The sequence below is a fragment of the Dermacentor andersoni genome, chromosome 5 (genome assembly GCF_023375885.2).
Source record: "Dermacentor andersoni chromosome 5, qqDerAnde1_hic_scaffold, whole genome shotgun sequence".
Lineage (NCBI taxonomy): Eukaryota > Metazoa > Arthropoda > Arachnida > Ixodida > Ixodidae > Dermacentor > Dermacentor andersoni.
This window is the reverse complement of record NC_092818.1, coordinates 94,262,803-94,287,711: the sequence shown is the minus strand read 5'-3', so window position 1 is coordinate 94,287,711 and position 24,909 is coordinate 94,262,803. Positions and strand designations below refer to the sequence as shown.

Here is a 24,909-nt window from a genome sequence, read left to right as displayed (position 1 = left end):
AGAGCAAGCGGGTGGGAAGAGTCGGGTCAACCCACCCGTTTCATGCGGCTTGACTGAACTCGGCTCGGCCCAAACTGCAAGCGTTTACGTGCACCCGACAATCGGTTTTCCTCCCGAGAAGCCGCCCCACACCAACTTTGTCGGGTTAACGTAAACGTTGCGGCAGTGATGCGCAACTTACCTGTGTTGAGGCACACTGATGTCATCGTATCCATAGCGTTGGTCGATGATCTTTCTCTATATGTGGGCAAAGAATGAACGAGACAGGAGATTTCTGTATTGCACAAATGCTGCGGCAATTTATTTAAGAGTTTCTAAGTTCATGGAATCTATTACGGGGGTCCGTCTTCAAAGGAAGATTGCTTATCGCTGGAAAAGGCGCTGCCTTGCCCTCTTTAACCCCCTCCCCCATTCTCCCTCTTCCTCCACAACGCAAGCAGAAAAACCTGTGCATCGCGCTGCCCGTACACTTATATATTCAATACAGGCCTCCGAACGTAAAGTTAAATGATAAGACGCAGGGATGGCTCGAAAAATGCATTGCACTTACGAAACTGTGCGGTATCTCCCGTGTCACTTCCACAGCCTCAGATCTGCTGTCGAGAGGGATCTGAGGGGTATTGCTTTCACCGGTTCAAAAGAGTAAGTGTACCGGAATCGGGCAATGTTTAAAAAAGCACCGCCTGACATACGTTGGTATTGCACAAGCCTCTAAGGGGCATCCCATGTGACACATCCTATTATGCCCTGGTGTCTAACCTGGTAATCATGAAACAAAGCACGTTCAGGCTACCGTACGCCGCGCAGTGATGGTGTTTCATTTTTGTCCGTACCACGTCTGGATGTGGCACAAAGCACGCGATTTTCTTGGAGAAGCGAAAAGCGCATAGGATAAAGCAGTGCGCAATAAAATACCTAATGGCTAATGGCAATGGCTGTTTTTTGTGGAATTGGTAGGAACGTGCCCATTTTTTTTTTCAAGCATCCCCGACGGGCTTTCTTGTCGAAGTGTCGGCGAAGACAGTGTCTCGGCTGGCAAATTAAACAGCCTTCCACTGAGCCACTCTTGCAGGCGCTACTTACCTGTACACTATATCGTCAAAGGGCGGCCGATACCGTTTCTACAGCGACAGTCGCTCCATAGATAAATTCTTATAGTCATTAACAGGTCAAGAATGCAGAAGTGAGAACATTTCAGGGAATGGGTAGGCACCAGCTGATCTTTGTGGATCACTCGTTCTCGCCTAACTTCTGCATGCGTGCGCCGGTGTTTCCATTTTGAATGGAAGCCAACCATCGTCCCTCATGGGACATCCCTAGTAATTTTACATCTCTCTTTGGCGCAGGTACCCGTAGCATGCTTTCATTATAGGCTAAGACCGCGCCATTCCAAAACGCGCGTGTTGGGTCGCCACCCCACGTATCGACGTTCGGGTGCGGGTGCAGTGTGCCTGCTCAATGCCCGTGTATCTCTTCGCTGTCTTTCCTCGAGCGTGCGTTTGTTGACCATCGTCTGCGCCACCTGTGCCTGTCCTTCCTGCTGTCCATGCACTGGAACTGAAAGCTTCCCATGCCGACAACAACGCCAGACACACAGCCTAGCGAGCGGGGGAATCACATAATGCATGCATAGGAAACGTTGAGCATTCACGATGACCGCTAGCCAGTGTTTGTCTACATGCAATGGTTTCCAGGTTCTACATAGACATATATCACAAATGTGCAAGCCGTATCATGGCCAGTCTGAAGCGCGCGTCTGGTGTCTGTGCAGGCGCGCCCTCCTGACAGGCTATAGCCGTATGCATGCGTGCGAGTTCTAACACTGACGTGGGTCGGACAATGCTATGCTTATCAGGTTTGAGCAAGCATGGAGTTCATGCAAAACATTAAACAGGCGCGCCTATCTTGCTCTTCAGAAAATCGTCTCGTTTGCGTCGTAGCTCCAGCGGCTGGCGTCGGCAGATCTTGTTGACACAGCCGCAACGCCATCTGGCCAGCAGCCGGCCGGTGCCTAACCGCACCGGGTTTGTGCATACATGCTGATGCAAGGAGGCCCGTTGTGTCCCGTGTCGGTGCGAGACGTAAGGGAGCTCCATTTCCATCGCAAAATGACGGGCAACAAACCTAGCACACCTTTTTTGGCTACTCCTGCATTCTTGAATTGTCACTTGCTGTACACACACGTGCGGATAGAGACACACCAAGGTACAAATATATGCTGCCGCAAGCGGGATCTGTGGGTAAGCACCACCAAAAACACTTTTTTTGCCTTGGAGCCTGCCAACGCAAACTGACCAGTCCAACAAAGGAGGCGCAGAACCTCCGTGTAATGCCGTATGCTGCCGCACTCGATGTGGCCTTCTCAGACGGCAGGCCGTTCGGCGGTACTGAACTGCGGAGCGAATGATCGGGACTTGTCAAAACACCTTCGACATGGCTACGCGGGGTGTCCTGGACAAGACTGTGGACCGCGCAGTCTTTACGAGTGTTACGATTAGCGCCCGTCGGAGATTACGAAGCCCGGTCCATTTCCCCTTCGCCGCGACGGCGGAGGTTCCTTGGACGATGGCTCGGCGTCGATGTCGTTCTCAAAGGGGTCTTCTTCCGGCGGCAGCGTCGGGCTGCTTGTCGAGTCGATGGACGGCACCGGCGTCTTGTCCGTGGCCGTGGGCGCAGCGAAGTCGCGAGTCGCCGACACGCTCACCGTCTCGCTCGTCGTTGTCTCCGACGTAGTTTGCGGAGCGTCCGTGCTCTCCTGCGCCGCCTCGGTTATCTGAGGCGCCCCCAAGTCTCCTCCGGCAACACGTGGACCGACGGTTTCTGCAGCCGCCGGTTCTGCGGTTGTCTGTAGGCTGGGGGCTCGCGTAGTGGTCACCACCGAAGCGGGCGGAGCCGCTGACGATGACGGCTCGCTGACTCTGGTCTCGGCTTCCTCGTCAACCGCCTGGGTCGCTGTGCTGGCGGGTCCCGTAGACTTCGAGAGCGTGCCGCTTTCCGTGCTGCCCTGCGTGGTCGGCCCGGCGGTGGGGTGCGCCTTGGAGTCGGGGCAAGGCTCGGCGTGGTGCGGGTGCTCGAAGCCGAACCCAGTGTCTGGTTCACCGTCATACGGTTTTTCGGACGCCGGTGGAGCGGGAGGTCGGAAAACGTCATCCTGCATGAGAAAGCAAGAGTGAGAGAGGGAGGCGAAACACTTTGAAAGAACCGTTCTCATTTTACCGACTGTCTTTTGTTCTTGGTATACATAAATGCTTTCTTCCCCTGCTAATTGTACGTGTTATTGTGTCAGTGATGCTCAAACGTTACAGCGATAGTGATTTATAAATAGTTAATAATAAGTGAAGTTATAGTGAATTTCAAAGTGATAGGACTGCGACGCAAGCGTTTGCTGCGACATTCAGGCTCCCTTGCTACGTTGTAGGGAACAGGCACGAGTGTTCACGATATCGACAAGCTTATAGTGAAGAATGCGATGTGGTCGCAGCTCCGTCATGTCGAAGACAAGGTCTTCTCAGCCGACCTCAGAAGGATCTGGTGCATCTGAGATCTGGGTATCTTGTAACCACTTATAGAAAGAAACGGTCCGTTGGGTGACTTGTAGATGTCATATGAACACGACAATGATGTTAAATTATATACCTCGTCATGTTAAGAATACGTAGCAATAGTCAGCAACTAAGGATATAATAAAAAACGAGTGTAAGTATACCATAAACTGGCTGGGATGCGAGTCTGTGTCGTTGTCGGCTCCTGCCGTGCCCTCCGTCAAATGGCGTAGAAATAACCAAACAAAGGTTATCTGATTGGTGGCTAAAATCAAGGCAAGAGTGAAAGTTCTCCCTCCACTAAGTACAAAATATATTATTAGTCACGGCTAGGTGGCATGTGCTGCCACGCGATTTAAAGAATTCAGCCTTATCCATCCATCCATCCATCCATCCATCCATCCATCCATCCGATGGAAACAAAGTACCATGGAGATTTACAAACACGGCAAGAAAAAAATGAGGAATTCAGGAAGGTAAAGGGGAGTGCCTCGCGATTTGAGGCCCGAGCTAGCTGGCTGCACGAGGACAACAGACACGATTAGAGGATTGGGGACAAAAAAAGAAAAGCAGGAATGAGATTGATAAAACTGAAGTCATTGCAAGCGCAGGTAATGGTAAAATGCAGCGACAGAGGTTTTAAATGCGAAAGTTAAGATCGAGATCAGGTAGGCGAAAGGCTGGATAGCAATAGATGTAGTAAAACCTGGTTTAATTAGGCAGGTTAGGTGACACTTTGTCCGTGCCCCGTTTCATAGAAGGATGCCAATAAACATCATCACCACCGTAATCATCGATAGCACTTCTCGCTGCGCACGCGTCGCAGGGCGCGGCGGGAAGGAGGGAGCGCGCATCAAGGAATCCTAGAATTCGAGAGGGAGGAGAGCTCGTTCGGAGAAGCGTGCAGGCGGAGGCAAAAGCGACGCGCCGGCCTCACTGACTTGTACTCCCTGGCCGGTCTCGCCAACGCACTAACGTGACTCGGTATCTCTCAGTGTCTGAGAGGGGATTCGTAACGACAGCATGCCGCCGCGTCGAAAAACTATTGTAGTCGCTGAAGAGAGGAAAACGCAAGCGCGCCGAGGCTAAGTGCATCGGAGGGGCCACTGAGAGTACAGACGCTCGTTAAGCAGGCAGGGCACCAGCCACGCCAAGAAGACAGCCGAAACTAGCGAGGCCCGTCTCGCCGAAATGCTCGATTCGTGTCGCGCCCGCGAGGAGCTACGCGGGACGTAGAGCAGCGTTTTTGGGGGCTCTAGCGGAAGAGTCACCCAACGCAGATGCGTGCATGGCTCCACGAGGCTTCTGAAGAAAACAACGAGCGCCTCTTACGTTGCGATACGGTCAAGGAGAGCGTCATCGTAAATTTGCGTGACAGACGATAACATTAAGATACGAATTAAGTGAATAATAAACATGAAAAACAGACAGAATAAATGACGATGTGCGTCGACATTCTTCTTTAGCGTCGACACTTGACTGACACTTTTCTTTAGCAGCAGCGCTTAACGCGCAAAGCGTTCGTTTATAAGGCAGCATACTTGAGTTCATTGCGATGGAGGCGCCACGCGGGTAGTCACGTAGGTTCTTTTCTTGTTCTTATCTAGCGGATTTTCCTTGTGGAAAAAAATATGTGCAATAAATAGAAAGTTAAATAACGCTAAATATGCTTTGAAGCTTCATCGTTAGAAGATATTCTTTAAATTATGGGGCTTGCGAAGGTGGTTAATTATTCTTCAGCAATTATGCTTTACAGACTGCAAAGTTAGTGTAACTCGCTTGTTAGAGTGGCCGACACGCTTCATGTTGCGTCGTCTTGAAGACCTTGGCTAAAGGTAGCGCACCCAATATATTGCGCATCTGTATCTGTGTCAAAATAGCACACCTGTATCGGAGCGCCGTAACTTTTAAAGGTACTGACTTCAGTTCGAGTTTATTGAGCTTCACCATGACATAGTACATCACACAGCACATACCTGCGGAGGTCCACCCTACCGGTGACAAACAATACGTTTAGTACACTTTGACGTGAAAACGCTTGCCGCCTTTCGATGGGGGCAAAATGCAAAAACGGCTGTGTCCCGTACATTGGGGGGCACGTTAAATACTCCCTGGTGGTCAAAATGAATCCGGATTCCTCCACTACGGCGTGCCTCATAATCAAATCGGGGTTTCGACACGAAAACGCCAGAATTCATTCGTTCAAAGCGCTTGCAAAGTTGCGATAAACACAATGTAAATTGTTTCGTGTAGCACACAGGAAAAGCCAGAAGAGTAATCTTTCTTTTCTTCAATAACAAGCCATTCACCAAGAATAAGCACAGTAGTTACTATAATAACGGAATAAACGAGAAAGTTCCATTATAGAATAAATAATAGTTCAGAAACTTGCTCTCTGTACTACGTTTTACTCGGGAGCTCGTGTATTAGTTTTTCCCTCCCTCTATATTCACAGTTCAAGAAGAATAGTGTGTTGAATTGTCTGGGTGTCACAAAAGACGCGTTATTTCCTCAATTCTCCTCCCCCGCATCCTATGTATACACGCCCATTAAGCATCGCTTCTTTAAGAATGGGCCGCAAGCCTACGTGCCGCAACATTTGCAAACAGTAGGGAACGTGATCTTGGGTACATCCAGAGCACGTTGAGCTATGTGCGTTCGTGACTGCTGTTTTGTGTGTGATTAAATTGTTCGCCGGAGAAGGTGACCGCTGGTATAGGGTCGAAACCATGGTGGCTACACACCAAGGATACGTGAGGCTGGGTGCGACCGTGGCTGTTGTTTTGTGTGCTATTAAATTGCTTGCCAGTGAAGGTGACCGCTAGCAGAGTCTGAGCCACGGTGGAAGCACTCCCGGCCTACGTGAAGCCGTCTTCGTCCGCAGCTATTGCTTTGTGTGTGATTAAATTGACTGCCGATGGAGGTGACCGCCAGTGGAGTCCGAACTGCAGCTAGAACCAGTGTGCGCGTGTGTGATCCATGCCTAGACGGCCAGAGGTGAACGCCGACGCCTCGAGAGGCATATAAAAGCGGGCCGATCCGACACTTCACCAGTCTGCTTCGGGGACGATAAACGAACGCCGAGCAACTCCCGGGCAAATAAGCTGCCGACATCACGCCCCGACACCGAACCCCGCCAGCCGCCGTGGAAGCCAGCCGTCGACGTCGAGGGTCACTTTTACGGGCCGCATCGGTTAGGACGGACTGTCGGCGCGCCCGGTTAGCTGTATGTCACTTTTGGTTCTGTGGACCCTAAATATTTGCTTTCCCGATTATTGTTTAGAAATGTAGGTTGAACTGATGTTAATTGTTCACGTTGCGATTAGACATCGTAATTGTTCAACATTGTTACACCTGTTCTTTGGAATTGTCACTTTCATACTTTTTCTGTCTAACATATTCGCATCCACTACATACTAACGCCAGTTTGTTTTGTTGCGGAGAAATCACATTAAATTACTGCCCTTTGCTTGATTTCATCCGGCCTTTGTCTCGTTCACGACGGCAATTGGCGAAAGACAAGCACCAGGCTCCACCCTCTTATGCCACTACTCAGGAGGAGCTAACGCATCTACTCTGAGTCGTGACAATGAGCTTCTACCTCAGTTATCATGACTCCGTAAGTATAGTAAGGTATATAAGAGCGAATTCCGGCTATATATTTCGTGAATAATCGAGGTATAAAAGTGATAATAAGGCTGCGTTAAATATGTTGGAGCCGCCTTAGTCTCGACTGCAAAGTTTGGTTGCTCAATCGCACGTTACTTTGTTGCTACAGCGTTGCCAGAGCGCTATAAAAAAGACCAACTTCAAAGTACCATTATTCGTTTTCGCGTGTCGCGTGAAGAGATTCGTTAGCTGATTCCGCTTGTTGTGCGTCGGACAAAACTAAGTAAATCGGTTGCTGCGTGCACCGCTTTTGTTTCTTCCATAAACTAGGGTTACTCGAAACGTATGCACGACGGGTGAGGAGTCACGTGGTACTCACGGGCGATGGCACTCCCCGCAGCCAGTTCATGAAGTCCGTGAAGGCCGCCTTGATGCCGGCTGCGAATGGCATAGAACGAAGCACGTTTGCATGAACGGTCCCCTTATCAACAGTTCATTTGTACTCACGACAATCTATTTAGGGAACGCCACAGCTTCCCAAGAAAAGGGCAAAAGGCCGCACAACAGACACACACAACAGCAGCTGCGTGAATTCGTAATAATGCGTTAGCTTGCGAAACTGCTTATATAGAGGTGTCATTGGAGGAACTGGTGACAGCAGGAGTGACGGATAGCGGGTGTTCCTGCAAATCGGCCTTCTGAAGTTGTAGAACATCTTCCATACCACCCGCGAACATGCACGCCTATATGACGGACCCTTTTCTAGAACGTATCAGTGAGCATTCGAAGATGAAAATTCGTGCCTTCAAGACATGTATTTCATTGCCGACGCCTGGACAACGTTTTTATGCTATTCACTGCTGACAGCGAGTGAGCGCGCCCTTATATATAGAAGAAGATGTCCTGTGTTAGAAGTTAGGCTGATGCAGCAGACGCTTACACAATAGCGTGTACTCATCGATCGCCCATTTTGCGACCGGCGGTGCGTGTATATAATAGACCTGACGAGCTGCCTCCGTAACCTGAAAGGCCGTGGACTGTGGTTGTGCCCTGTAACATAGACGGGCTATGACGCGATTTTTCGTTACAGTTAGTGACGTATAGCTTATTTGCATCGGATAAGAGTTTAAGCGATACCCATTTCTCACGCTCGACTCTGCGTATGCTTACTTTGTCCAGTGCCTGTATCGGATGTCTTGCGCGCAGTGACGTTTAATTTCGATGTCGCCTTCATCACCGATGTCTTCGCGGTTCCCTCATACTCAGTTTACCGGGCATAGAAGACAAGCCACTGTGGTAGTCCAGTGGCTATACGGCCTTCTGCCGGTGGGGTCGCGGGTTCGATAGCCGACCGCAACGCAAAAAGCACATTTTTACTGGGGTTTCGGAGTGCCTTAAAAGACTTGCCGGTGGGCAGAGTGAAATTGGAGCTGTCCATATTACAGCGTCCCATACAGCTCGGGTGAAAGCTTTGGAACGCTCGACACTATAACGATCAGTTCGAGAATGTTTCGGGGACCTTTTACGCATGTACAAGGCTGTACATACCTAAGGCGAAAGCTTCATCAGTATCAGGGCTCACAGAAGATACAGTTTGGAATGGAGCCTGCAGGACAACTTGCTATTCGTACACCTGCTCCGCAGGCACCATTTCGATGCTTTCTTTTACTTCTTTGCATTGAACGCGCCATTGGCTCAGGTAACGTCAATCGGAGCCACTCACACCACGAGCGTTCGAAGAATTCGGAGGCCCCGTCGCGAAGGCTCCTGGCCCCGCTGGCGATGCTCTCCAGAATGCCCCTCTTCTTCACGCTGTGTCTCGTTGTTTCGTCGCCATCTTGAGCTGCGCACGATGCCAGCGCCACTGTGGACGCCAGGAACGCCAGGAGCAGCAAGGTGCGAGCGCCCATGTTGTACCTGCGCGAAAAACAGAAGTGGATTAATTACAACACTAAGTCAGCAGAGACGGTAAAGTTTTGGAAGCTTTGCTTTGAATAATTTGGCGAAGGACCTTTGGTTACTAGCGAAGAAAATGAAAGCCGAGTTACCTGTCGTGAATTGCGCTCCTAAGCCTCCTCGCTGGCGCGTGAGTGTGACGTGACGTCGCGTATTTCGGGGTATGTTCTCGTATTTGCACCAGTTTTAGTGCTACTATTACGCTACAACTACAACTCGCTACGATGAGTAGTTAGTTTGCTTATAATGCAATTAATAGAGTAAATTATTTCACAGACAAGCGATTAACTAGACCCCCATATAATGCAATTAATATCCATGACGTCTTGGTATGCTGACCCAGGAGCTTCAAAGCACTGTCTCCGCCTTTCTTGTCGTTCGTTTCTGTGGTTTTTCTGGGCTTGCCAAGCATGCTTTGATAGCAAATGTAACCGTATTGTTATCGCAAAACCATAATTTACTCATACTGCTTAAATTAATATTGTTAGATAGCCCGAAATAGGTTTATTTGGTTAGTGAATACCATCGTGAACAGCGCAGATGACTGGACAAGTGACAAAGACGGAACGCAATGCACTGATGACATGACCAGAAAGAAAGACGGGACATCGGGCGCTTTGTCACGCCGCCCGCATTTCCCACGCAGCGCGTGTGTTAATTATTCGGCTCTTTAGTATTCGAAAACTATTCGATATTCGATTCGCTTCTAGCACTATTCGATTCGTCTTCGAATCGGTCTCGAAAATTACTAATCGTACGTCGCTAATTAAAAGAACAAATGGAGCATTCGGAGCCAATAAGCAGTTTAGAGGGCACAAAATGTATGAATGTCAAATAATGATAATAACACAGGTTAGCACACGCAAGCACTGTGTGTGCGTGGAGTGTGCGTGGAGTGTGCGTGGAGGGGGGGGGATAAAGAAAAAAGAACAAATGAAACAACAACGTGACTCACTGCACGTATGCTCGATTGTCCGGCTGGGTACTTAGAACACACGCCCGTAGTGATAACGAGGTATCTCACAGCGATGAATGCTCTCCTTTCAAGGCCTACAGTAGGTCATGGCTGGTCTATAGTCGTTGCCTGCTTGAGGACGCGGCGAAGAACGCGAAACGACGTGTGCAAAAAACCAGCGCACACAACGCAGGCGCTATTCACAATGAGCTCGCTCTAACGACATTTTGAGTAGCCCGAGGCGCCATTCAGCTGCGTGTGTATTCTTAGGCTTAGTACTGGTTAAGCTCCCTTCCTTTCATATATGTTCTCTCTCTCCCTCTCTCTTTCTCTCTCTCATGAAGTTAACAGACAACAAAGCCAAGGAAGGCATAGGAAGTTAATGGTAAATTCGACTGGCTTCTACAGCGCTTGAAGTGGATTTGCAGCGATGCCAAGCCATTTCGACTTTGGAGCCAAGGAAAAGGATGCTACAGAACGTGCTAGCTGCTCCCAGAGCAATCGGAGTATAACCACGTGATCGAGTTTCTGTCGGATCTTGGCCGCGCTTCCATGCGGTCGAAGGTGGGAGCGCCTCCGACCGCTCCGCGAGCTGGAGCACGCGGCGCTCCGAACGAACCAGGTGAATGTGATCCGAGAGCTCGGTCTCGACCAGCCCAATGTAAAGCGAGCTGCGAGATCACTCTGTAAACCGCTCGAAAGCAGCCAGTCGAATGCACCATAAGTGTCCTACAAGTGAAATGTAAAAATAGTAAAGAAATGCACTAGTGGATGAAAAGACAATTTGCCGCCGGTGTGAGCCGAACCCACATCTTCCTCGTTAGATGTGCGATGCTCTATAACATTTCAGTTACAGCGACGGCAGTGTACCCCTGTCCACTTTTTTTAATAGTTGTGTGCACTAGAGCTAGCACACAGAAATTTTAGCTTTAGCGCAACACGTGGTCATGGCAGTGAATGTGGAACGACGTCACTGTAACTTAGGAGCAGGCAAGTGGCATCCTATCATCAAGGCTGCCCTATAGACGCGACCGTCACGATGCAATCAACGAGAGGAATAAGGGAAACTAGTATGAAACCTGAAGCCAACTTCATTGAAACGTGTAGAAATACTAAAAGGAGAACTAAAGTGGACGAAAGCCCAACTTGTCGTATTTCATAAGTTCCCATCACTTATTTTCAGGACTGCAGCCACGTCACTTTTTCTTTTGTTTTGGAACCTAAGTGAAACAAATTTGGAGAGATCAAAAGTGCGCCTCTGAATATTTTTCTCCCGAAGAATTATTTCGCCAGAAAACTGAAATTGCTTTATTTGCCCCGGCAACTGAGTCGGCCAAATACACTTCTTTCATCAAAATTAAAAACGATCGCGGGCACATTCTACACCAAATTCGGCCTTTGTCATGCCAGTTAAATGTTTATACGCGTGTACGCGCACAAAAAGTTATACGTGCAAATAACAGGCATCCGTATATTTCTTTTCTGCGCAAGTACCATCTTTGTCACAAGTTTCGTATGTATATAGGTACTTCGCCAGCGAGATATATAGTGCGGTAGCGCGAGGAAACGATCGTTCAGGCGCACAGTGTGTTTGCAACTTTTGGCAAACACTGCACGTGTGAAGGCGTGGCGTTGTTGGCTGAGGCCGTGCCTAACTGCTGCAGCGTCGAGCATGAGACCAAGACAGGGATTTAGCCGCACCGTCCATTTCTGTATCGGCCGTATATATACAGTACAGCAATACGTTATAATGCTCTTCAGTGCGCCTATACACCGCTTTGGCGGACGGAGAGATTCACCGGCTAAGGTTCTCTCTGTTCATTAGATATAATGCTTTGTCTGCGAGCGTACGCGTAATCGCTTACACATGGCGCTTTGCACGCTAGGATCAATGCACGGTCGAGACACGAAGCACCGTGAACGATGACCAGCAGCACGCACGTGGTCGAGCGAGCTCCCATCGTGGGAAAGCTATACATGCAGCGCAAAGTATTGCACGTATACACAGCGCCCGCATACATCAGCGAGCGCTGGCTTAATTCTCCGCTCACACAAGGTAAACACATTATGAGCGCGCCGCAAAGACCCGAAAAAAAAAACAGAGAAAAGAATAACGAAGACGTGTATAAGCAAAACGGAAAGGAGACGAATGCAGAAGGCGGCCCGCCTCGGAAGCAAGGTTGACGCAGTCACGCGTTATTAGTACGTGGACGCGGCTTCTTTAGCTTCGGTTTATAGTCTTACCGAACACTTCTCTACGGCTGTCCTTAGGAGCTCGGACAACTGATGGTGCTTTAGGCGATCGTATAAATTAAGCGGACGCGCTCCCTGCGAACAAGGACGCGCTGGGCGATTGGAAACAAGGCAGCGCGCGAAGCGCACTGAGACGTAAGAACAATCACAAAGAAGCAAGAACAATGGCGCCTACACGGACGCCAACCGGTTTGTCTCTCACACGAGCGCCTTGCTGTGCCGACCGCTCGTTCCCAATGGGCAGGAAACGAAGCGGACGCGTCCGTGACTGCGATGAGTAGCGGGTCTTACTCCCCGCGTTGCTCCTTTTCTCACGCATCTCGAAACGAAGTTGCGACTGTGTATGTGTGTTTGTGTGCGCCCGTGTAGGTAGGTTGATGTGTTCTTGCAACAAATGAGACCTGCGCCGGCAATCGGAACACGCGATGACGTGAAAGTATACACACTTAGCCAATCAATGACCGATAGCAAAGCCCTCAGCCATTTAACTTGGCGTCCCGAGTGGAATATGCAGGCATACTATACGAGATCTATGCGCGCGTACGAAGTGTTTGCCGCGGCATTGCAGTCGACCCAACGAAAACGACAGAAGCTGAGATGCATAAAGTAACGTTTTATTTAAAATTGGAGTAAATTACATTTTAAACTTACGACTTTGGGAGCGATTAAACGGCAAATAACAGACGTAACGTGCAGGGACACCAAGGTGTGCGGTGTGGATTACAGAGCAAACGGGGTTATAGCCGATATAGCCTGCCCGGTATTGTACTATATTCGGGATCGGCCCACGTATGGGGAGGTAAGCCTAGGTAACGCCTGCGTCACTTCAACCGCGGGTCCGCCCGGGATTGTACTATCTTTGGGATGTTTTTTTTCTACACGCGTACACGATAGCGGGGAGAGTAGCCGTTAGGAGCTTCGATGTAAAAAGCTATGAAATGTTACCTTCTGTCGCCTCATTAACCTGTATTATTACGTGGAATTCTGGGTTTTATGTATTCATCGCTGTGTTTTTATAGCTATTATTTTGTTGTAGCCACTGCTTCATAAGTTTTTGGTTTTCTTGTCGCTTACCCTTGTAAGTCCTTGTATGTTTCATCATGGGGCCCTCTACGTTTTTCGGAATGTGGGACTAGTATGTGAAATGTTCTTTTAAATGAGCTGTATACCGTTACTCTTACGCTAATAAATTACGAAATTCTGAAGAACGGCTGACCTCAGAAATTAAGTCAACTTTCTCAAAGCCTGCGCTTACAGCCAAGAATCTCAAAGGGCGCTTCACAGAGGTCAGATGGCGCGTGCAGACCGGAACATTTCAATTTTAGACGGCACGCGCGTATATATAGGCCTTTCTTTGACATTACTATTGATTTCTTGCAGCCGTGATTCACCAACTTCATTGTGTTTCATTTTTTCTTCAAAAGGACTTCTTGGGCAAGTTGGTGCTTACATTTCCTAGGTATACTTTGTGGCGCAAAATACATTTCTGGAAAAGGTCTGTCTCCCTTTCTTCTGTCCCTTTTCCAGAAATGTATTTTGCGCCACAAAGTATACCTAGGACATCATTTTTTTTCTTCGGGACTCCATGCTACCCGCTCGTGCTAGAGGACATAATTAAATGGCGATGATATTATGCAAGTTACCTCTGTGCCTTCGACGACGGCCCGAGTAACGCCGAGTTGAAGGCGCCGTTGCCGCTTCAAAAATCTTCTTCAGGCTCGAGGTGGCTTCCCGCACAGTTTCAACTCTTTTTTTTTTTTAATTTATCGAACGCGGTATCGGCACACCCCGTCACGGGCGACGCAGCGCACTGCCGGTGGCGCCGTTAGGGGATTCATGCAATTGATTGCGATTGCCCGCGGGCCTGCAGCTCCTCACGGTGGAGTGCAAAACTGCTCCCATAGGGCGCGAGCGTTGCAGAACCACGGCGATCACCAGGGCAACACGATCGCTGACCCGACAACACGCACACCGCGCCCGCTTCCTCCTAGGCATGCACTCCGCAGGGGGGAGGGGGGATGGACGCCTGCAGATGGCCGCCGCGCCCCCTGGAGCGACTCAAAAACGATCGGGCGCTGCTTGCACGCAGGTTGCGTTCGCCGCCTTCGCACCGTGACGGAAGATTCGGCGCATAAATGACGCGTACACACGCAGAGTAGGGAGACGGTACGAACGCTGCTAACAATTGAGAATTTCGTTGGGGGAGAACAAACTCAAAGAGTAAGTAGGAATAAATACAAGAGCAGTAACTCTGCATGCTTAATTCTGTTTGCCTCTTTTTTCTTTTTGCGCTGCACTCAATGTGAATGAACCTCGACGCATGACGCAAGCCATGTTTTTCTTCGCAAACGGAAGCTTTATTCACGCGCATCCGTTTTCTTACGTTCTTTCTGCTGAATTTCTATCCTCCTTTCCCCTTGCAGGATCGCCAACCGGAAGGCGGCCTGGTTCACTACCCTCTCTCTCCCTTCTCTTTCTCTCTCTCGCTCAACACGCCATGGAGCTGCCTGCAGTGCCGGTGTAGATTGCAGTGTTTAAGTAGAATGCAAGCTGATGCGAATGGTCTCGGACGAAATATTATGTATGTATGCGAGTGAGTTAGTATTGTTAAATAGTTAGTCTGCTAAACTGTTAGTTATGGTTAGTTAGTAATAGTTAGTGGTAGTGATATTTAGTCAGTTATAGGTGATAGTTAAAATTAGTAACAGTGATAGTTAGTTAGAAACATAGGTGGCCAGAATTATTCCCAGTCAATGTACCACGGCATCTCTCGACAGCAGGCTGTTCTTTAAGGATGTAAAACCTTATAAATAACTCACCAAAATGTTAACTCCAATGCCATTAGCGTCGAAGCAGATACAATACGATTCTTGAGAACAATATCACGCAGCAAAGCACTCCAATCACGAGATGTTTGAAGTATAAGTGCGAACCAATCGTGGTGCCAAGCAAACCAAGCATGGTAGAACATCTCAGGCAGTCAGTAACGTGCGGTTTTCCGAGCTGTATACGGTCTCCTTTCAATGTATGTATGCGTGTATTCAATCAGGCAACCTTGCGCAAGTGGATGCACAGCCGACCGCAAACGTTTACGGAGTGCACCTTCGCACCTTTTTTGTCCCACTGCCCAGCACAATAGCTGCGACGAAATATCGCGTTTTCTTTTTCTAACATCTCATTTTTGTAAATTTCACTTTTTTTCCGCTGGTAACAGTGCTCCGAAAACGTTTGCGGTAAGGCGTATGTGGTTCATCGGACAGGTGTATTTACAACGCGAAGCTCAAGATTTACACTATTGTGTTGTGTCGCGACCTTCGCGGATGGAAATTTTCGTCCGATGTGCCTCGTTTCCATCGAGCACAGAAAGCAGAAACGCCGTCTAAAGTATCCCCTCACAGCAGATCGCATCTGGCTGCTAACACACTTGATTCCAGAGTGGTAGCCGTACCGCGTAAAAAATATAATTAAATTATGGCGTTTTACGTGCCAAAACCACAATCTGATTATGTGGCACGCCGTATAGTGCGGGATTCCGGATTAATTTTGACCACCTGGGGTGCTGTAATTAACGTGCGCCTAAATCTAAGTACACGGTTGTTTTGGCATGCCGTGCAGCGTAAGTGTATTACGTGGTCATCCATATGATGGAGCGCAAGGTTGCGAAGCCTGACTGGTCAGCTGTTATTCTTGCCATGTAACACCGTAGATGTTACATAAGTGACCGGAGGGCGATAGCAAGCAATTTAATCTAAGTCAGTATACACTACAAGAAAGCTACAAGGTACAAGGAAATGCTTGACTTCGTTGTATAAGGAAGCACGTTGTTCGCGTAAGGTCTTTACGGTCTCACACGTGTCATTTATTTGCAAGTCATCGCCTGTGTGCTGTCTTTTTTGTGTAGTTGTACACGCACACGCCGTTTTCACAGACCACTGAAATATGCGTAATGAGAGATAATAATCAGGGAAACTGAAAAGTTCGAGTTCTAGCAAAACCATAAGAATCCAATAAAGAATGGTGCCAAGGAAACCAAAGGGGGAATTAAGTGTTTTTCTATGTTAAATGTCGACAGTACTTACCCCCCAAAGATGCCTCTAAAATGAAGGGCGTGCCAAGGGCGTTTTCTTGCGGCGTTTTTCTCTTAAACGTGTACGGTATTTTACAATGCTGCAAGTAAACCCTAAAAAAGTTCAATTCTTTTTCTTTACTTTGTCCCACAACAATGGACATGATCAAGCTTACGTGTATTTTCTTTATGCAGTGCAGCGCGCTCGGTACTTATCGGTCAGAAGCAGCGTGCACGTCTCAGTGTGCCGCACCCTTCCCGATAGGAATGTAGCGAGCGACAGCTTTAAATCAAAGGGTCGCAGGCAAGACTGACAACGACGATTGTTGTGGGACCTGTCAGTATTGTTGTAACGTTGTTGTTAATAATTGTACTTTATTGCCGTAACACGAAATTGCTATTGAATTGTACTATCATGCTGCAATTTGCCCATGTTATAATATGTTTCGTTTTAGGACGTCCCCCTAACAGTTCCGTAACTGTCACCTCCCAATGTAATCAGCCTCGTTAATCCTCTTAGGATGTACCCGAGAGGTCAACGAAACTTGAACACGATGAGCCACAAAGGGTGTAGAATTTATTTAGTGATAGAAGAACGGGTAGATTTACAAACGGTGCTCCGAGCCATATAGAGTGGCAACAGTTGACGTTAAACTGACGATAAGCTGACGATATGCTGACAATAGTTGATCGGTCCAAACGGGCGTACGTAGCCAGTCTCAGGGAATTCAGCCTCAATATACACGATATACAGCGATGTTTTGGGCCTTAGTCACAAGAAACCAGGTTCGCACTGTATATGGTCCGGTTTGCGAGAATTGGCGCCCGCCAATCACGTTCGCAAACGAGATATGGGAGTCATGACATCAGCCAGAAAGAAGCAGATGTTATATAAGAAAAAGCTTTGTGAGTGTTTTCTTTTTCCTTTTTCGAACACATTACAAATAATAGCAATGTGGCATGTAACGCAACCGTACCTGTGGATCACACTGAAAGTTGTGAAAAGAGGCGCCATGACAGCGATCACAGCGCCCCCTCGCACCGATTCCCATTCTGCAAGGGCGCGCTCAGGTTAACAGAAGTTCAGAGCTGGTGACACAACGTGAACCAGCTCTTGTAATAAAGGGACTCCACATTGCTCGGGAAGTCAAGTCCAATTTCTCTGGGCTGCCTCCGTGGACCATGCGGTGAAAGATGCACCTTCTCACCGTGGTGTTATACACATCTGTCACTATATACAAACAAAACGAAACTTCACCGGCGTCACTGTCGATTCACTACACTAATGAGAGTGCCGTTCCTGATGGTCTCTGTTTCGTGTACACAGAGGCAGAGGCAGCGGCTTTTCTCGCGGGGAGGATGACTCGTATATTCGTGAGCATCACACCGCGTCACTCGATGTTTCTTCGCCTGCGAGGCAGAAACGCCCGGTCCGTTACTACTTGAAGTATTGAATGCGCCAGTCACAAGCATAGGAAACGACAGACAGTGAAGCCAGCGAAAGCATAGAGGAAGTTAGTTGTTTATTCAAAATGCAGAAATAATAGGTGAAGGAAAATGAAAGCAGACGGAACAGATAACTGGCCACCCAGTGACAACTGATCCCACATATCCGCATTAACGCGAGCGGTATATAGAGCTCCGCAAGAGAGAGAGAGAGAGAGAGAGAGAAAGGCAAAGGAAAGACAGGGAGGTTAACCAGAGATTATCTCCGGTTGGCTACCCTGTACTGGGGGAGGGGCAACGGGATGCGATAGGTGAGAGAGAGAAGGATTAAAAAAAGCTACACACACACGCACGTACACACAAACTGTTTCTGTGGGCACTGTCACGTAGCCCGCAAAGGCGTTCCTAGTGTTATGCAGTGCACCGTACAATCCTGCGTCACACAGCTCCGCAAAACGTATACCGCAGCAAATCTGCTAAATCGATGTGGATGTCACTTGTACCCGGCTTCCAGCTGGGTAGTTTGAGCATGCGCCCTGAAGTAAAAAACTAGAAAGGTTACCATTGCAACTCTGTGGATTCGTTGGGGTACACATGTTCGGATATATTCGAAATTCCGAATACTAATCGAGAAGTTCTTACTATACAACTCGTATTCGATTTGGGACTTCACTATACGAAATTGTCTGATATTCCTACGTGTTCGACTATAAGGGATACCGCAGTTATTCGAGTTCCAGGCAGAAAGACAGGCGCATGTTGGGATTGTTGCTCAAAAGCACTCCAAATTCACAAAGTGTTCCTAAATTCTCTTTGCTATTGGCTGGCGGTCTTCGCTGATGATATGTGTAGCATAAAGATTGGCTGAACTTTTTTTCTTATGATGATTTCTGGTGTGAGAGTTCTCTCTTCTTTTGTGTAAATGCGGGCCCTGTTACGATTTGGGCAAGGCAATTTCTTGTTGTGGCGATCTCACCAAGTTGGCATCTCATTAAAGCAACGTGCGGTGCTGTGGCATGACAGTTATCTCCTTTATCGAACGCAGAACTATATATATATATATATATATATATATATATATATATATATCGGGTGGGGGGGGGGGGGGCATATGAACTCTCCGTACAGTCACTTTGTTTAGAAACGAGAAAATATGCGGTGTTTGGTTCGATGTTTAAAGCTAGTTTTTCTCGATAATTCTTATTTGATTAGTAAATTTCACTATTCGAACACCTCTACTAAAGAGCTAACTTAAAACTGATAATTGTCCTGAAGCTAGCGCCGGCCTCCAGAGGCAATTCACTCGCGGAAGGTGCTTTCTTTTTAAAAATGTGTTCAGTAATAAAAACAATAGCAAACGGAGGGAATATTCTATTTTACAGTGATCAGTTACAGAACAACGAATCGGGAGCTTAAGCTCACAGGTATGTCTGTTCTGGTGTTGAAAAGTAACAAAAGAAAAGAAAGAAAACTATGGGAAACAGTTTTAGTTAAAGAAATGTCGAGCCGTCACCGCCACATACAAAAATTCCCGCATCAGTTTCAATTTCGCCTTAAAAGGTAATGAACTAAGTAATCTAAAGCCTTTTGAAAGCAGTGATCGCGAGCCTTTGAGCTACGTTTATATAGTGAAGTGGTTAACGGTTTCATTGAATATCACTATTCGCATGGCGTCGTTGCACGTCGTAAACCGGTCAATACATTTCGTAAAATTAAATACTCCATATAAGTTATTTTAAATCCCATAGTGTGGTCCAATGATTCCTTTCACTAATTCACATGTTGTCTTTCAATACGAAACCTTTTTCTGAGAACTAGGTATTGTGGACTTGAGTTACGAGTTCCGTGGTATCCATGCAAGCAAATTCTATACACCTGCTTTCTTTAAACGTGTGGATCTCAGAAGGAAATTTTGTCAGCTTGTTGTAGGATGCAAATTGGACAGCTGATTGCGCATTTCGCAATAAATTGCCTCTGCCTATGAGTTCTCATTTTTCTTCTTATGCCACAGAGAAGCAACGCACGCGGAAAGGCTAGTAGAGAAAATTGTCATTGCTATTATGGGCATTACGGAACCTTGGGTGATTCGACATCGTCATCCGTGGTTTGCGGTTACACACGCAAATGCGATCGAAATTCGTCCTCGTCCCCGTTCCCCGATTAGCAGAAATGTTATTATGGACACTAATTATCCTTAATAGACTCGCCAATCAAAGGTACTGTCGAAGGTTCAGAGACGCCGTAGGCAACATATATAGAGCTCTTCCAATGCCTGTTACGACGATGTTATCAAATGTCTATAAACGTTGTATGGTCTAACGCCATGACGTCGTCTGCAACAGGAACGCACAAACTTAATTGCTGAGGATTACTGAACGATAGATTTACTGTATATGCTCCCTTTCGAACTCCGCCAAACGCTAGCATGCAGCGCCACAGGAGGTTTCTGTATTTATATCCAAACAGGAAAATTACGGAATGATTGAGGGAGCATAAACATGAATGCGTGACGCGGCCACCAGCCCTCAAGGTAAACTTTAAAACATTCGCACACAACACTTCACTGGCTCGTCGGGATTCTTACGCGGAATCTAGAATGGTGCACAAGTCTTACCTGCTGTACGTGTCGCAGTCGCTTGGTTTCTTGAACACGGAAACGTTGCAAGTTACAACAGTTGGGCCTCTTAGTCAAACGCTCTCTGTCGTTTCTTGGTTAGCAAAAAAATACAAACCGGATTGGCGGTGTCATCCTGGCGCAGAACATGAATGGGGCGACCCGTATAGCAATTTAAGCTTGCATAATAGCTTCCGTACGGTCCTGATAACATCGATACTTCATGACCTACACCGCTTCGCACAACAATGCCGCGCTGGAATGTCACCCGCAAAGAAGAATAAGAAAGAGAGGAGGATGACAATTTTAAAAAAAAGAAGCTATCTACGTTTTCACTAAACGTTTAGTAAACGCGAACTTTCGAAATGAAATCCGCGACCGAAGCGAAACGCGGAGAAAGCTGGCGTGACCAGCGGATCTCTGAAAACAACAAAATAAAACGACGAGCCCACTTACCGGCCGATTCAGTCACGGTCGGGCGAGACTGTCCCGTTTCGTCTTCCCTCCTCGGTCGTCTGTCCACCGGCCGTCTGCCGCGCTGCCGCGTTCGTGACGGGTTTCGCAGGCGAGTCTTGCGGGCGGTATACGGACGACGACACCGACGCGAGACGCAAAACAAGAGCTGTAAGCAGGCAGGCAGGCAGGCAGGCAGGCAAGCTCGGCGACTCCCACACTTGGCGAGCCAACGTAAGCGTTTCTTCCGGCCCTCAGTGCGTGCGGCCGAGGAGCGTCGGTGGGCGATCGCCGTCTGCCGCCTCTTCGCGTGCTCGTCCGACGAGGATTGTTTCCACGCACGTAAGGGCGCCCACAATCGCTTGTGTGTGCGTGTCCGTCGAGTGTGCGTGCGTTTAGGGCCCTTTGTTCTGCGCCACCACTGAGGCGAGCAGCTGAATCAACCACCGCAGCGCTTCCTCTTTCCACCCCCCCTTTCCCGCCCCACAGGCAAGCTTCTCTGCCAAGGACTTTTTCCGTCGTGGCCGGCCAACACCTCCCCTCCCTTTCCCCCACCCCTTTTTTGGCATTCCGTACAACACGCTGCAATGCACAACAACCTGGCTTCACTTTCTCCTTCTCTCGACTTTCCCTCTAAATCTCATTCTCCACCCCGAGCAGCCCGCGACTGAGCGACGCCACTTATTGGGCAGGAGAACAACCTGTCCGGGCGGCAGTCCTTTTGTGCTTTACGTTTTGCGTCACAGTGGCCGCCTAGCGACCGTGATTTTACCCCCGGAGAGCGCACAACACCCTTTCACCTAGTAAGACGTCACCACGCTGGCTCATTTTCGCCTGCGCCGCCGCGAATGAAGGAAGAAGCACGTCCAGTGGACGTGTCCTTTAATGCAGACGTAGAAACAAAGGAGAGAAAAAAATTAATAAAAAGAAAGAGCACCTTTTCTCGGAGGGAATTTGAAGCACTTCCACAGCTTTCTGCGTACAGGAGTGTAAGATTACATTCTCTGAATGGCTGGAGCACATGCGCACGAGGCAACAATTTCTTCCAGTTTCCCGTTTTCATTTTCTTTCCTATTGTTGATGCACTTATACGAAGAGAGGAAACTAGAATGCGTGTAAATCAGGACATTCGATCAGTTGAAGGAGATACTAGGAATCTTCCGCAGTGATTTCACCAGGCGCCGAAGCAGGGTAAACAGATGAAGTTACAATAACCAAACAGCAAGCAAAAATGCATAGCGTGAGGAATGTTGTACCTGTAAGCGCTCCCCTGGCAAACTGAGCAAAAAAAAAAAATGCATGGCTTGAGGAATCTTGTTGAACGCTCCCCTGTCGGAGATTACTCTTGTGGAAGAGGACAAGGAAATATTCTCTCATTTTGTAGTCTTGCGGATCTTTCCCGTAATTTATTGTCCTTTTAAATTTATTCACTGTTCAATTATCCGCTGCACCACTGTTTATATTTCAGAGACAACTGCAGAAATCTATTGAAACAGTGCCCAAAAAAAGTAACGTATTGATCGCCATCAAGCTTTTCTCCCACATTTCGGCGCTGAATTTGTTGCCCGGCCATTCATCATATGTCCGTGTATTCTAGGAATTAGAGAATAACGCTTTAGTCACTATGGATGGTTCTTACCTTTTTCAACCTTTCATTCGTCCTTTCCAACGTGTCAGCTGCGTTTCGACTTCTTATGTGTCCCTGAAATTGACAATTGCGCTCGCGTATGTCTGGAAGGTGTGATTGCATGTCGCCCCCTTGCAATAACACTAGCGTCAACTCCAGTTGATGCAGCAGGCACCGCAAGCAGTAGGCCTTCCTTTACAGCCAAAGAATGCCTACGTCGTCTTTTCACTACGACCGCCCAATCTCTCTCTCTCTCTCTGTTTCTCTCTCCGTCGTCTTTTATGACGTAATATGTTTGGGCTACGTGGTTATCAACGACCTCAACCAGATCCCGAAGAGCTGGTTGTACTTAAGAGGCTATTGGCACGGCAAAAAAACCTAGACATGCTTCTGCTATTTCTGCACCTTAGCGCTGCTGGTTAATCATTGATTTTTCCAATCGTAGTGTTCCCTGACAATCATGCGTATCGAAGAACGCTCTTCTATTGGGCAGTGCGAAACAAAAGGGTGAGCAGAGAGGCGGCGGAAGACAGTGCTGACTGTTAACTAAAACTGTTATTAACGAGAACATGGAATAGAAAGTTTGAAGACGCTTAAGCTTCGCCTTTAACAGTGGAACGCCCGATAGGATTCAAAGACACCTGACTGCTTCTCACGCTTCCCGGTAATTGCAGCTTATGTAACCGTAATGTTTACCAGGAAGCGCTGGCGGCGAACGCTCTGCACGAAGGCGAGCTTTCTGGTAGAAACGCGGCCTCTTGCGTGGGCCGATCACGGAGGTGCACAGTGCACAGCCGAGACCGGATTTTCGGTGACACGGGGCCCTTAACGCTATAGCGTTAATACAAAGCAAACTCAACTCCAGTCGATATCTGCGTAATGCAATGCATTACGTAGACGTCCCTACGTGTGTGTGTGTTGTTTGTTTGTTGTTGCGGTGGTACTCACACACCCAAGTTGCATGTCAAAGAGGTTCATTGAAGGGCGACACCTACCGAATGGCACACAACCAGCTGAGATTGCACTATATTTGCGATCGGCCCAGGAAAATGGTAGGCATACACACCAAAACTGGATTGACTCGGAGAAGAGTGCTTCGCATTATTATTAAGGCTAATTTGAGTCTGTCCGCCATGTCAGGCATTCGCGTTCGCGACGCGTCACGAGCGCCGTTTCAAGATACTACTTTCATCAATGTTTACGCGCAAAACACGCACTGGACCTGTGTGACTAGAGGACACGCGTATAACGTTAGAAACCGCATTAGAGGCGAATCCGCGGGCATCAAGGATAAGGATCAAGGATAAGTTCGGAGCATGCCGTGTGAGATTGCAGTTTTTGCCAATTTATTTTAGGGAAGTTAAAATCGCGCAGCAAGGTTAGTCTGCTACCTGACGCATGATGTTGCAAGAAAGAGATTATACAATGGGGGAGCTAATGACGTCAGTTTCTGCCGTGGGGCTCCGATAGCACACAACGACAGCCGATGAACCTAATAGCAGCTTGCAAAAGATTGCTCATGCGCCCTTAACCTCGGGTAAGACCTGAAAGCGTATTTTTTTGTGTATAAGTATGGCTACACATCCACCTTGTGATTGACTCTCTTTGCGAATGATCGCGTGATTAAGGGGTGATATTTCGTAATTTCTAACGTTACTCCCGCGTTTCGGTTCCTGTCATGAAGTCTATAGTTTCAGGCACATAACACATTTAATGGAATAACATTTAATGGAATGAAAAGGAAAGGGATGTTGGAAGAGGGTGGGTGCGTCTCTATCCTGAGACTCCGCTGGCCAGAGATATTCGCTGGGCCTGGTCGAAGAGACACTTGCTCCCTACTTGTGATTTTGGATCCCAACAGGGGAGAATCCAATTTTGGGGGCCTGCTCGTGCACTCTCACGTTTCGTGGGCGAGAGTTGGGTTCCCCCCGCACCAGGGGCAGCGGCCGAAATTCAGGCACAAAAGCAATCACTGAAGCGCTTCCATTTAGTTAATAATGGCATGAGCTTTTATGTTGATGAAGCTTATTTTTACCGACTGGGACGCAGCTTCGACACTGCGCTTCCATGTTACTGTGAATTACAGCGCACACCGGGACGCGGACAGGAAATGACGAAGATAAGCATGCATGATTTCCTGGAAATTTGACGCTTCATTCGAGCAAAGGGCTAATGCGTTTTCAAGCGCTGTTAGTTGTCCATTAACCGCTCTTCTTTTATTTCCTTTAAGTGATAAGCAATTAACTGTAGCTGTTTGAAGAACTGAGCCATATCAGGTCCCGGGTTAGTCCCAGAGTTACCGGCGCGAGCATCAGTAATTTCTTAACATGTCATACAAGGTCGACAAACATCGAACACAGCAGCCTCGGGCACGGCAGCACAGCTAAG

The 24,909-nt window shown here is 48.1% G+C and overlaps 1 protein-coding gene across 2 annotated transcripts; it reads right to left on the bottom strand.

Annotated features, from left to right (window-relative positions):
• Positions 1-271: 271 nt before the first annotated feature.
• Positions 272-21,352, bottom strand: LOC126530904 (uncharacterized). 2 transcript variants are annotated; one of them, XM_055070845.2, is made up of 4 exons: positions 20,898-21,352; positions 8,875-9,068; positions 7,531-7,589; positions 272-3,151 (listed from the first exon to the last, which is right to left on the bottom strand). In XM_055070845.2, the coding sequence occupies exons 2-4, from the start codon at positions 9,059-9,061 to the stop codon at positions 2,495-2,497; spliced, it is 903 nt and encodes a 300-aa protein (XP_054926820.2). In that variant the 5' UTR covers positions 9,062-9,068; positions 20,898-21,352; the 3' UTR covers positions 272-2,494. The 2 variants fall into 2 exon arrangements, with proteins under 2 accessions (XP_054926820.2, XP_054926821.2); XM_055070846.2 differs by lacking the exon at positions 20,898-21,352 and adding an exon at positions 13,959-14,579.
• Between the last annotated feature and the right edge of the window lie 3,557 nt (positions 21,353-24,909).

Coding starts and splice junctions, on each gene's coding strand:
- LOC126530904 (XM_055070845.2), bottom strand. CDS start 9,061: ATGGGCGCTCGCACCTTGCTGCTCCTGGCGTTCCTGGCGTCCACAGTG. Junction 7,590..8,874: donor ATTCTTCGAACGCTCGTGGT/GTGAGTGGCTCC, acceptor TGCCATTCGCAG/CCGGCATCAAGGCGGCCTTC. Junction 3,152..7,530: donor TGCGGGGAGTGCCATCGCCC/GTGAGTACCACG, acceptor TTTCTCATGCAG/GATGACGTTTTCCGACCTCC.